General features: G+C 37.5%; 1 protein-coding gene across 1 annotated transcript in view; it reads right to left on the bottom strand.

Moving 5' to 3' along the window:
• LOC5565954 (tubulin beta chain) overlaps window positions 1–8,407 on the bottom strand; it is a 32,014-nt gene extending 23,607 nt beyond the window's left edge. Inside the window, exon 1 of the mRNA XM_001650281.2 lies at window positions 8,182–8,407. Coding sequence (XP_001650331.1) covers window positions 8,182–8,238 — 57 coding nt within the window. The 5' untranslated portion in view covers window positions 8,239–8,407. The remainder of the gene's footprint in view (window positions 1–8,181) is intronic.
• Window positions 8,408–13,258: the final 4,851 nt, after the last annotated feature.

The following is a 13,258-nucleotide window of genomic DNA, read 5'->3' as shown; positions in this document are numbered from 1 at the left end:
CGTATCCTCCATCCATTCCTCCAGAGATTCTTCCAGAAATTTTCCCAGGAATTCCTCCAGATTTTCCTCCGAGCATGCAAGAGTTTTTGTTAGGGAGTCCTTCATGATTTGAACTCCTGGAGGAATTCCTGGAAGAAAATTCTTGAAGGAATTCCTGAAAGAACTACTGGAAGAACTACTAGAGAAACTCCTGGGGGAATCTAAAGAGGAATTTCAAGAAAATATTTAATTGAACTCCTGAGAAAATCGCTGGAGCAACTCGTGCAAGTATCCTTTAAGCAAGGGATACCAGAAGGTACTCCTGGAAGAATACCTAAGGAATCTCTAGCGGAACTCCTAAAGAAATCCATCCAGGAACTTTTAAAGGAATTCCTGGAGAAACTCTTAAGGAATCCTTGGAGAAACTCCTGGAGGAATACTTGGATGAACTCCAGGAGGAATATTTGGAGGAATTCCTGGAGAAATACCTAGAGAAACTCCTGGAGTAATCCCTGAAGGAACTCATGGAAGAAATCCAGTAGGAATCACCAGTGAAGTTCCTGAAGGTAAGCTCCTGAAGGAATCTCTGAAGAAACTTCTGGAAGTATTCTAAGACAAATCCCTTCAAGAGCTGATGGAGGTATTTCTGTAGGACCTTCTGGAGGAATTCCTAAAGAAACTCCAGAAAGAATCCCTGAAGGAACTCTTGGAAGAACTTCTGATAAATCCATAAAGGATGGAGAAATCCTAGGAACCCAGGAAGAACTCTGGAAAAACTCCTTAGGAATCTCTAGCGGCAGGTTGAATCTCTGGAGAATCTCCTGAATGAATTCTTGGAGGAACCTCTGGAGGTATATTTGAATGAATTCCTGGAGGAATACCTGGAGGAATACCAGGCGGAAATTCTGTAGCGATCCCTGGATAAAGAGCTCCTGGAGGAATCTCTTAAATAACTCCTAGAGGAATTCCTGAAGGAACTTCTAGATTATTTCCAGAAGGAACTCCGGAATAAATACCTGGACTCCAGGAGAAATCCCCGGAAGAATTCTTGGAGGAGTCCCTGAAGGAATTTCTGGAGGAATTCCTAAAGGAACTTGTGGGAGACTTCCAGCAGGAATTCCTGAAGGAAATCCTGGAGGAATTAATAAAGGAATCCCTGAAGAAACTTCTGAAGCAATTTCTCAAAAAACTCCTAGAGTAATACTTGGAAGAATATTTGAAGGAATACCTGGAGAATATTCTGGATGAATCCCTGGAATACTGCTGAAGGAATTCTTGAGAGAACTTTTAAAGGAACTCCTGAAGAAATTCCTGGAGGAATATTCTGAGGAATACCTATAGAAAATCCTGGAGTAATGCCTTAGGGAACTCCTGAAGGAATATTTGGAGGAATTCCTGGAAGAATATTTGAAGGTAAACTCAAAAAAATCCCTGGAGAAACTCCTGGAGGAATAACTGGAAGAACTCCTGGAATAACCCCTGGAGTAATCACTGAAAGAATCTCTAAAGGCACTCCTGGAGCAATCCCTGGAAGAACTTTGAAAGGAATTCCTGAAAGAACTTCTGGATTTAATTAATTATAAAATTCAATTAATTCCAGAAAAAATTTCTGTAGGAAATCCTGGAGAAATAAATGAAGGAATTCCTGGAGTAATCTCTGGAGCACCTCCTGAAGTAATGCCTCACGAAACTACTGGAGGAATATTTGGAGGAATTCCTGGAAGAACATTTGGGAGAATACCCAGAGAAATCCCTGGAGAAACTCTTGCAGTAATTCCTTAAAGAACTCATGGAAGAATATTTAAAGGAGTTCCTGGAGGAATATTTGAAAGAATAATCCTTGGAGAAACTCCTGGAGGAATCCCTGGAAAACTTCTGGAGAAATTCTTTAAAGAACTTTTGGAGGAGTTCCTGAAGAAATCCTAAAGGAATATTCAGAGGAATACCTGGAGGAACTCATAGAGTAATTACTTAAGGAATTCCTGGAGGAATATTTGGAGCAATTTCTGGAAGAATATATGAAGAAATTCCCAGAGTAATCTCTGGAAGATTCCTGGAGGAATCCCAAGAGAAACTCCTGGAGTAAATCCTTAAGGACCTCATGAAGAAACTCCTGGAGCACCAAAAGAATTTCTGGAGTAATTCCTTAAGGACTTCCTGGAGGAATACCTGGAAGAACTCCTCTGAAAGAATTCATGTAGGAATTCCTGAAGGAACTTCTGGAGAAATTCTTGAAAATAATCTTGGGGGAATAAATGGAGGAATTCCTGAAGGTATCCCTGAAGAAACTTCTGAGGTTATTACTTAAGGAACTTTTGGAGTAATATTAGGACGAATATTTGAAAGAATACCTGAAGTAATTCCTGGAGAAACTTCTGGAGTAATTTCTTAAGGAACTCTTGAAGGAATATTTGGAGGAATTTCTGGAGCAAAATTTAAAGGATTACCTGTGGTAATCTTCAGAGAAACTCCTGAGGGAATCCCTGGAAAACAACTGGAGGAATTCTTTACGGAACTTTGGAGGAATTCCTGAAGAAACTTCTAGAGGAATACCTGGAGAAACTCCTGGAGCTATCCCTGGAGAAACACCTGGAGTAATGCCTTGACGAACTCCTGGAAGAATATTTGGAGGAATTCCTGGAAGAATATTTGAAGGAATACCCAGAGTAATCCCTGGAGAAATTCCTGGAAAAATCCCAGGAAGATTCCTGTAGGAATCCTTGAAGATACTCCTGGAGTAATTCCTTAAACATCCTGGAGGAATACAAGCAAGAACTCCTAGAGTAATTTCTGAAAGAATTCCTGTAGCAATTTCTGAAGGAACTTCTGGAAGAATTCCTGTAGAAAATCTGGAGGAATAAATTGAGGAATTCTTGAAGAAATTTCTGGAGTACTTTCTTAAGGAACCCCTGGAGGAATCTTTAGAGGTATTTCTGGAGGAATATTTGAAGGAACTCCTCGAGTATTTCTTGTAAACACTCCTAGAGTAATTCCTTAAGGAACTCCTGGAGGAATATTTGGAGGTATTCCTAGAGGAATATTTGAAGGAATACCAGGGGTAATCCCTGGAGAAACTTCTGGAGGAATCCCTGGAAAACTCCTGGAGGAATTCTATACGGAACTTTTAGAAGAATTCCTGAAGGAACTCCTGGAGGAATGCTTGGAGAAACCCCTGGAGTAATTTTTTAAGTATTTCCTGAAGGAATATTTGGAGGAACTACTGGATGAACATTTGAAGCATTACCCAGAGTTATCCCTGGAAGATTCCTGGAGGAAACCTTGGATAAACTCCTGCTGTAATTCTTTAAGAATCTCCTGGAAGAACTCCTGGAGTAATCTCTGAAAGAATTCCTTTAGGAATTCCTGAAAGAACTTCTGGTTGAATTCCAGAAGAAACTCCTGGAGGAATTCCTGAAGATAATCCTGGAGGAATAAATGGAGGAATTCCTGAAGAAATCCCCGAAGAAACTTCTGAGGTAATTCCTTAAGGAACTTTTGGAGGAATGTTTGGACGAATATTTGAAAGAATACCTAAAGTAAGAAACTTCTGGAATAATGTCTTAAGGAACTCTTGAAGGAATATTTGAAGGAATTCCTGGAGGAATATTTAAAGTACCCCGAGTTAACCCTGGAGAAACTCCTGGAAAAATCCCAGGTAGATTCCTGTTGGAATCCTTGGAGATACTTCTGGAGTAATTCCTTAAGAACCTCCTGAAGGAATACCAGGAAGAACTCCAAGAGTAATCTCTGAAAGAATTCCTTAAGGAATTCCTGAAGGAACTTCTGGAAGAATTCCTGAAGAAAATTCTGGAGAAATAAATTAAGGAATTGTTGGAGAAATTTCTGGAGTAATTCCTTATGGAACCCCTGGAGGAATATTTTGAGGAATTTCTGGAGGAATATTTGAAGGAACTCCTAGAGTAATTCTTGGATATCTTCCTAGAGTAATTCCTTAAGGAACTCCCGGAGGAATATTTGGAGGAATATTTCAAGGAATACTTGGGGTAATCTCTAGAGAAATTTCTGGAGGAATCCCTGGAAAACTCCTGGAGGAATTCTTTACGGAACTTTTGAAGGAATTCCTGAAAAAACTCCTGGAGGAATATCCGGAGAAACTCCTGGAGCTATCCCTGGAAAAACCCCTGGAGTAACGCATTGACGAACTTCTGGAGTAATTCCTGGAAGAAATTTCGAAGGAATACCCAGAGATATCCCTGGAGAAATTCCTGGAAAAATCCCAGGAAGATTCCTGTAGGAATCCTTGGAGATACTTCTGGAGTAATTCCTTAAGGACCTCCTGGAGGAATGCCAGGACGAACTCCAAGAGTAATCTCTGAAAGAATTCCTTAAGGAATTCCTGAAGGAACTTCTGGAAGAATTCCTGAAGAAAATTCTGGAGGAATAAATTGAGGAATTCTTGGAGAAATTTCTGGAGTAATTCCTTAAGGAACCCCAGGAGGAATATTTTGAGGAATTTCTGGAGGGATATTTGAAGGAACTCGTGGAGTAATTCTTGGGAATACTCCTAGAGTAATTCCTTAAGGAACTCCTGGAGGAGTATTTGGAGGGATTCCTGGAGGAATATTTGAAGGAATACCTGGGTTAATCTCTAGCGAAATTCCTGTAGGAATCCCTGGAAAACTCCTGGAGGAATTCTTTACGGAACTTTTGGAGGAATTCCTGAAGAAACTCCTGGAGGAATATCTGGAGAAACTCCTGGAGTTATCCCTGGAGAAACCCCTGGAGTAATGCCTTGACGAACTCCTAGAGGAATTCCTGGAAGAATATTTTAAGGAATACCCAGAGTGATCCCTGGAGAAACTCCTGAAAAAATCCCAGGAAGATTCCTGTAGGAATCCTTGAAGATACTCCTGGAGTAATTGCTTAAGGACCTACTGGAGGAATAACAGGAAGAGCTCCAGGAGTAGTCTCTGAAAGAATTCCTGAAGGAACTCCTGGAAGAATGCTTGGAGAAAATTCTGGAATAATATTTGAAGTATTTCCTGAAGAAATATTTGGAGGAACTATTAGAAGAACATTTGAAGCATTACCCAGAGTAATCCCTGGTAGATTCCTGGAAGAATCCTTGGATAAAGTAATTCTATTTATAATTATCAGATTTCAATCTTATTTTAATATGAGAAGATACTCCTACAGGTATTCTAAGAGAAATATCTTACACAACACGAAACAACAAATTTGTTACAATTGGCGATAGATGTGGACGTAATTTAAAAAAAAACTTCCTCTCAAATTGCTGAGCAATTTATTGTCAACTCCTTAAGAATAATTTAGTTGATTTCAATGTTATCAACTTAGAACCTCCTGGAGGAATACCTGGAAGAACTTCTGGAGTAATCTCTGAAGGTAGGTTAGAGGAATTCCTGAAGGAACTGCTGGTTGTATTCCAGAAGAAACTTCTGGAGGAATTCCTGAAAAAACATGCAGGAATAAATTAAGAAATTCCTGGAAGAATCACTGCAGAAACTTCCGGAGTAATTCCTCAAGGAACCCCTGGGAGAATATTAGAGGAATTGCTGGAGGAATATTTGAAGGAATATCTGGAGAAACTCCTGGGGCAATCCCTTGAAAACTCTTGGAGTATTTCCTTAAGGAACTACTGGAGGAATATTTCAAGGAATTCCTGGAGGAATATTTGAAGGAATACCTGGAATAATCCCTGGAGAAACTCCTGAAGTAATTCTTTAAGGAACAGCTGGAGGAATATTTGATGGAATACCTGGAGTCACCTCTGGAAAAACTTCTGAAGGAATTTCCAAACGAACTCACTGGAAATATTTGGAGGAATTCCTGGAGCATTATTTGGAGGAATTCTAGCAGGAACTCCTGGACTCTTGGAGGAATTCTTGAAAGAATCCCTGAAAGAATTTCTTATAAAATCTCTAGACGAATTCCTTTAAAAATCCCTGGAAAAATCTTTCAAGAATCCCTGGATGATTTCCTTAGAGAAACTCTGGATAAACTACAGGATGAATTCCACGAAGAACTTGAGGAATCCCTAAGCTAACTCCTGAAGGAATTTCTAAGGTTACTTCCGGAGAAATCCCTAAAGAAACTCATGTAGGAATACCTAAAGGAACACCTGTAGGAATTTAAAAGTTTGTTAGTCTCAATTACATATTTTTTAAAGCATTGCCAGAGATCGAGACGGTGGGACGAAAGTAGACGAATTGCGAAAATTTATAGCCCCGGAGCTTATTTCAAAACAATTCACATCATCTACACATTCTCAAAGAATGTAAAACATTCAGCCAAGCAGTTCACTATTTATTCATGGAATCCTCCAACAACCTGAATTTCCAGTACGGGTGAAACACATTCAATCATTAAACAGAAGTACTATAAATTTGCCTGGCAACTTGTTCTGGGAATTAGCCATATTTTCAAAATTTATTCACCACTAGAAACATTTTTCAGAATCACCCTTCTCGGATGCATTTCATTTCTTCACAAACGCTGATAACACAAATAAAAACAAATCTGCCACCTTTGCTTCATATTCGCGTCTACGAAGGTAATTACCACAGTTGACCCTATGCGTGAAGCTCCGATTATTTTACATGGCAAAGCATAGGAAGTCAATTTTCAAATGCTTCTAAAAAATTCAAAACACTTTTTAATTAAATTCTGTTAAGTGTACGGGGTTAGACTATTGATCAACTATAGAATCAGCAGCATATTGAGAAAAATATATAAAACTCAAAATTATATGCCTATAATGTAGCCCATCAAAAGTATATCAACATATACTGAAAAGATTTTATATAACTATTGTAGTTAATTTTATATGAGCATTTGAAATTTCGCTTCCTATACTTTGCCGGGTAAAATTTTCGACGCTTCACGCATCGAGCAAACTTTTCCCAGATGGCAGCACCGTACCTTCGTTTACTCGAATTGCTATAACCATGGTAATGCAGAGAGATCTCACAACTACATACACATAACAGAGAATGCTGTCACCCGTGCACTCACCGGAGAGTCCCAAATATCGTTGCCGACGATATTTTTTGACAGCCCGGTTATACTCCGGTTTCACCCCGGGCACGGCACGTTAGCTTTGGTGTGAACGCTCACATATAAAACACATGAAAGTTATTCAAAACATAGCCCGGTCGGGCCCCGGACGAGTCCCGGCCCCGGCCCGGCACGGCGCAATGAGAATAGCCCTTTAGTATTCGACTGTTATAATCGAAAGAGAGCGAGAGAGAAGAGAATCTCTCATTTGTACATAGGTCTTTTAGTAATGTTTTGCGAGAAATATTTTGAAACGACTAATTAAAGATCGGATTCACATATTCTTTTTCAGTCTTCAATTCTCTATTCTATCCTCCATAGCAATTGAAATACTTTAACACCTCATGAAGACTGTTCAATCTGGAGCGGTAAATACAGTCATCTCTCCCTTACTCGATACTGAAGGGACCATCGAGTTATAGAACACAAAACCAGTGCAACTGCGATCTAAGGGACCATCGAATTACTATGGTTCTCTAACTCGATATCGAGATACGGAATATCGAGTAAGGGAGAGTTAACTGTACCACCTAGAAAGAGCATTTTGATCATAGAGATGAGAAATCGTCCCTTCTGACAGAGATATGGCTTCAAATTAAAATGTTGTTGCAAAACTTTGCATCGGCACTGTTTGAAAAGCTTTGAAAGCACTCCCGCCCTCTTTCTCACACAAAACACCGCTACTCTCTCACGGACACGTGACGTCACGGATTCCCATCGCCACTTTCTTGCTCTCCCCCACTCCCCTCTCACTCACAAACGATGACTTTCCTCTCGGTTTGTTTTGATTCTCATTCGTTCGTTGCCGCATCGTTTTCCAGTTTCTTGCTCCAGGCAAGCTGGGAGAACCCGGAGAATCTCCGCCGCCGTGGCGAGAAGAGAAACACAAACGTAAGCGAAAATATGAAAAGTGAGGTTGGAATATGAAATGCCTGTCAATGGTCGTCAATAATTATAATTGGATCGATTGGAATTGATGGTTTTAGTTAGAATAACTGCGATAATGAATGATTTTTCACGGGTTTCTCGTACGGAATTATAGCAGGCGACGATTGCAACATAGTAGTCGTGGGGTTTCCCAAGAGAAAAGGGTGAAAACAGCCACGAAACAGTTCCCACGCTACTGCGATCGAAATTTGATTCCCACTGGAGGGCTGTACAAACCTTGGATCCGATCTGGTTTCCGCACTGACCCACTTGCAGATGTACGATTTCTCTCATGGTGACTTTCGGTGTGGAGGCTTTTAGCTTTCTAATCAAACGCACTAATCACAATCGCGATTCCGGATTTTTTTACACTAAACAAAACACACTTGTTTTCGTCGCGACCGATCGATTCTGATTGACTATTCGCCGTTTTTCGGTCCAGTCCGCTATGGGCGATGACATATTGCAGGAGTAGAGAAGGGAGAAAAGGAGAGAAGAGAAAAGAGTCAAAGCTCTCTCAATGCAAACTATATGGACAACGCGCTTACCTGGTATACTGAAGGCGAAGCAAAGAGGTTCAAAGAGATCTGTGGAAATCATTTGCTGCTTCGACGCGCAAGAACGCTAGTGAACGCTAGAGAAATATGATATGACTGCGCTCGTTTTTGGCGTAAATGGAGCACGGATCAGAACGTTTGCTAGTAAATTAAATCCACAAATAGGGAATTTCATAATTAAATGAATTAAGTTTAGTAACTTATCATAATTACAACTGATTTATTGATAAACTGTTACCGTGATAAATCAAAATCCGGACAGGACCAATATCCGGACACTCTGGTGAAATTTAATCATTTCAATGTTAAATATCCTTCCTAGTGTGAGAATATTATGCCTACTATTAATGTTAACTATTGTTGACCATTGTAACATGAATTGACATCAAGTTAGCCTTGTAAAACATAATTAAAGACAAAAACAAAAGTCGGTTCCGCTAGGACGCGTTTGCTTTCAAAATTAACGATAACCAAAGAAATTCTACTCAATGCGCCATCGCGTTTCGGCGATTCATCACGCGTTTGTTACGTGCTTATCATATGTGATTCAATTTCTGTAGTGATTTGTTTGTATTTTGTTCTCGGTAAAGTCAATAGTTTCGAAGAAATTTATGAAATGCATGTAATTCTTTGCCAGAAGAAGACTGTCCGGATACTTATATGTGTGGTTTCGAATCCTGACACAGTGTGTTAGCATACAATTTTTCAAAGTTCAAAATGAAATACAACATCATAATTGTTCGAAAACCTGGAAAACTCGTTGAATGATGAACCGTTGTGATTTTAAATAGTATTGATCGAAAATGTTTGTAAATTATGTGTAATTATTGGGGGAACGATGCACATATCACAAGTATTTTTTGAAGACTTCAAAACCTACGTTTTATGATGTTTCTGTATAATCCAACAGAGGAACAACATTAATTTTACAAATCCATGAATCTTTGTATCGTGATATCAAGGTATGTTTAATGGTTTTTATTTTTTTTTTAAAACTACTGCGATTTTTTGAATGTCCGTAATTTAATGCACCGATGTCCGGATTTTGATTCATGTGTCCGGATTTATGGACACGACATGATGCAGAATTAACTCAATTTTCATTCAATTCATTGTAAATTTGGTGAAAATTATCAAGTTCTAACCTAAAAGCTATCATCTCAAAGTAATACATAATAAAATAACGATTAATCAATCGTATGCAAGCATTTGAATATGTGTATCATCTTAGGTGTCCGGGTTTTGATGCATCACAGTAATCAGTATTTTTGTTTTCTATATTATTTTATTGCTTTCTCCAGTTGATAACTACTTTAAAACATCTTTTATCATTAAATGTGGTGGAAGAATCCCTACTTGGTATTGTTGGCGAAAATGAAAAACTGTTTTCGATCGAAATGGCATTTGAATATAAACAAGAACAGGGGTGAATAATATTTTGCTTGTTCAGCACTTATCTCTCTTTTAAATATCTATATTTTTCAACATGAATAATTATAATTCGTCAATTATATATTCCTTATTTCTATTTGTCTTGTTTCCTGTATACATTTTCCTCATAAATCGAGATAAAAAGATGTCGAAGAATATGATCAGTTGATCATGTAAGCTCAGGCTTTGATTTAAACTTTCATCAGTTTGAACATTCACTCTTGTGTAATTTTCAGAGTACTCTTGGCTTTATGTGACTCCATTTTGCTGATTTGAAGAGCAGATTGTTTGCTGTTAGATGATTTGACAGCAAATAAACAGAAATACAGAATGATAATACTGACAACTAAATTTGAAAAAAAAAAAATATTCAGATGGATTTTCCATCGAAAATTGAAATTCAAGGTAAAAGCAATATTCTCCGTCCCAACCTCACCTCCCAAATAATCTATCCACACCAATGGGAAACAAAAAAACGCCATTATGGTTTCCGGGCAATTCGATCGGATAAGTAACTGTTTGTAAAACGCCTCAAAAAACAGGAAATCTTCCTAGAGTTTTTGATTACGATTCAATATCAAGCACCAGTTCAATAAAATTTTGTGAAATATCTAGATATTTTGTGCAACACTATGGCTTACGTAAAACAAACTTGCTCCTTGTGGATCACTTGTCAATGCGGTATATAAAAAATCGACAAGGCATGTTCGATAAAATCTCAAACTATATTACTTAGTACAGACAGAAAGCGAGGATGTGAAAGAGGAGCGTACGCGTTGAAGGTCTCTCCATGCATGTTGTATGAAAATCGCGCTTACCTGGCATACTGAAGCGATGCGAAGAGGGATGGAAAGTGTGGTCAAGCGTGAAAGCAGTTCGTGTGGTGCTTCGACGCGCGAAAACGCTTGAAGATAATTTGAACTATTATTGGCAGCACTAATATTGCGCGTGAATTTCGAACTGATGAAAACAGTTGGGAGTAAACTAAATTAACAAACACAAAAGAAAAGTTCTTTTTTATATTTGAAAAAAAAAAATGTGTGCTTTGTACCACTGAACTGATCGTATACAATAAAATTCCCCAACTCAAAATTATCACTCGGCCATTCCGTAGAAAAAAAAAAAGAAAACCACAATGTTCCTTGACTTATAAATAAGAGAGTCGATTTGTTATCAATCATTAAAACCATAGCTTTTACTTTAATAAAGCGGGAAATTGCTCTCAAATTTGATCGATTATTACCCGTTCGGAAAATCAATATTTACTTAAAAATTAACTGCAATTGGAACCATTCGTGATCTTGTTTATAATATCGATGATTCAAGCTTAGAAAAGATTCCCATAAAACATTTACAGTACTCGTAGAAAAGGTATGCAATTAACATACTAATTCATTCCATAGATACAAACATGATATTATATCTATAACTAGTGTATTGTTTAAACTTCCAGTCGTCGCGCGGTTCACCACCGTCAAAACCACCACACTGCTGTTGAGGACGAAAAGCGAGTTTTTTTTTCAAAAGTGTTGTACAAAATACAACATCGCGACGACTGAAGTGTTAAGTGAATTTAAAGAAATTATTCGTTCATAACAGCAGAAGTTTAATAATTTAATTTTGTGTGGAAAAAGGCATTCTCGAAATTCTCGAAAATTATAACCTTTTTTGAAAAAATATTCGGTAGGCTTGATAGATATCATTTTTTTAATTTCTTATTAAGTATCATTTCAAACATTACATTCATTTCTTCTGTGTGTTCTGTGTTATTAGACAACACTATCATCCTTACTTGGTAAAACAAATTTAAGATTTTAATAACATTTTATTAACAACATATTACATTTCATTTGCCGTAGCAGTTCAGATTTTTACAGGTGAGTTGATTTCACCTGCTTATAGAAGAAAAAAAAACACGTTTTCAATTTACTTAACTTAACTTAACCTTAATATATAACGCTTTAATCGTGGCAATAGAAGATTGTAACTTTTTTCCCTGAAGTTATTAATTATTTTATTTGACATTTGTTACAATATTTCAATACTGGATATTTTATGTAACTCATTAGTACTATATGTACAAGAGAGGAAGCTTCAGAATCATTTTCAAAATTTTATTTTGAATTCTCTGAAGAGCTTTTTTCCTGGTTACAATTACAACAGCTAGTCCATATTGGTACAGCATTCAACATGGTTGGCCTGAAAATTTGTTTGCATATCAAAAGCTTGTTCTTAAGACAAAGTTTTGATTTTCTATTAATAATGGGATAGAGACATTTTACATATTTGTTACATTTGACTTGAATGCCCTCAATGTGATTTTTGAAAGTTAAATTCTTATCTAGCATGAGCCCTAGATACTTACCTTCATCTGACCAATTTATTGGAACCCCTCTCATCGTGACAACATGTCTACTTGTAGGTTTCAAATAAAGAGCTTTTGGTTTATGTGGGAATATTATTAGTTGAGTTTTGGAAGCATTAGGAGAAATCTTCCATTTTTGCAAGTATGAAGAAAAAATATCCAAACTTTTTTGCAATCGACTACAGATGACACGCAGGCTTCGTCTTTTTGCGGAGAGGCCTGTGTCATCCGCAAACAAAGATTTTTGACATCCCTGAGTTAACTCAGGTAAGTCAGATGTGAAAATATTGTATAATATTGGTCCCAAAATGCTGCCTTGGGGAACACCAGCTCTTACAGGAAGTCTTTCAGACCTGGAGTTCTGATAATTAACCTTAAGTGTACGGTTTGACAGATAACTTTGAATTATTCTAACAATGTATGTTGGAAAATTATTTTTTTTTAATTTTACGATCAAGCCTTCATGCCAAACACTGTCGAATGCTTTTTCTATATCTAGATAAGCAAGACCAGTAGAATAGCCTTCAGATTTGTTGGAATGAATCAAATTTGTTACACGTAAAAGTTGATGAGTGGTCGAATGTCCATGGCGGAATCCAAACTGTTCATTGGCAAAAAATGAATGTTCGTTGATGTGGGCCATCATTCTGTTCAAAATGACTTTTTCAAAATGTTTACTGATGAAGGAAAGCAAACTGATTGGGCGATAGCTAGAAGCTTCTGCAGGATTTGTGTCTTGTTTTTAAATTGGTACAACCCTAGCATTTTTTCATTTGTCAGGAAAATATGCTAATTGAAAACATTTGTTAACAATATCAACTAAGAATGATAAGCTACTTTCGGGAATTTTCTTGATGAGGATGGTAAAAATTCCATCATCGCCAGGAGCTTTCATATTTTTGAATTTTTAAATAATAGTACTCATTTCTTCCAAATCAGTATCCCAGGAATTTTCCAAAAC

This window comes from Aedes aegypti, chromosome 1, assembly GCF_002204515.2.
Source record: "Aedes aegypti strain LVP_AGWG chromosome 1, AaegL5.0 Primary Assembly, whole genome shotgun sequence".
In the NCBI taxonomy this organism is placed as follows: domain Eukaryota; kingdom Metazoa; phylum Arthropoda; class Insecta; order Diptera; family Culicidae; genus Aedes; species Aedes aegypti.
This window is presented reverse-complemented; position numbering and strand designations above follow the sequence as displayed.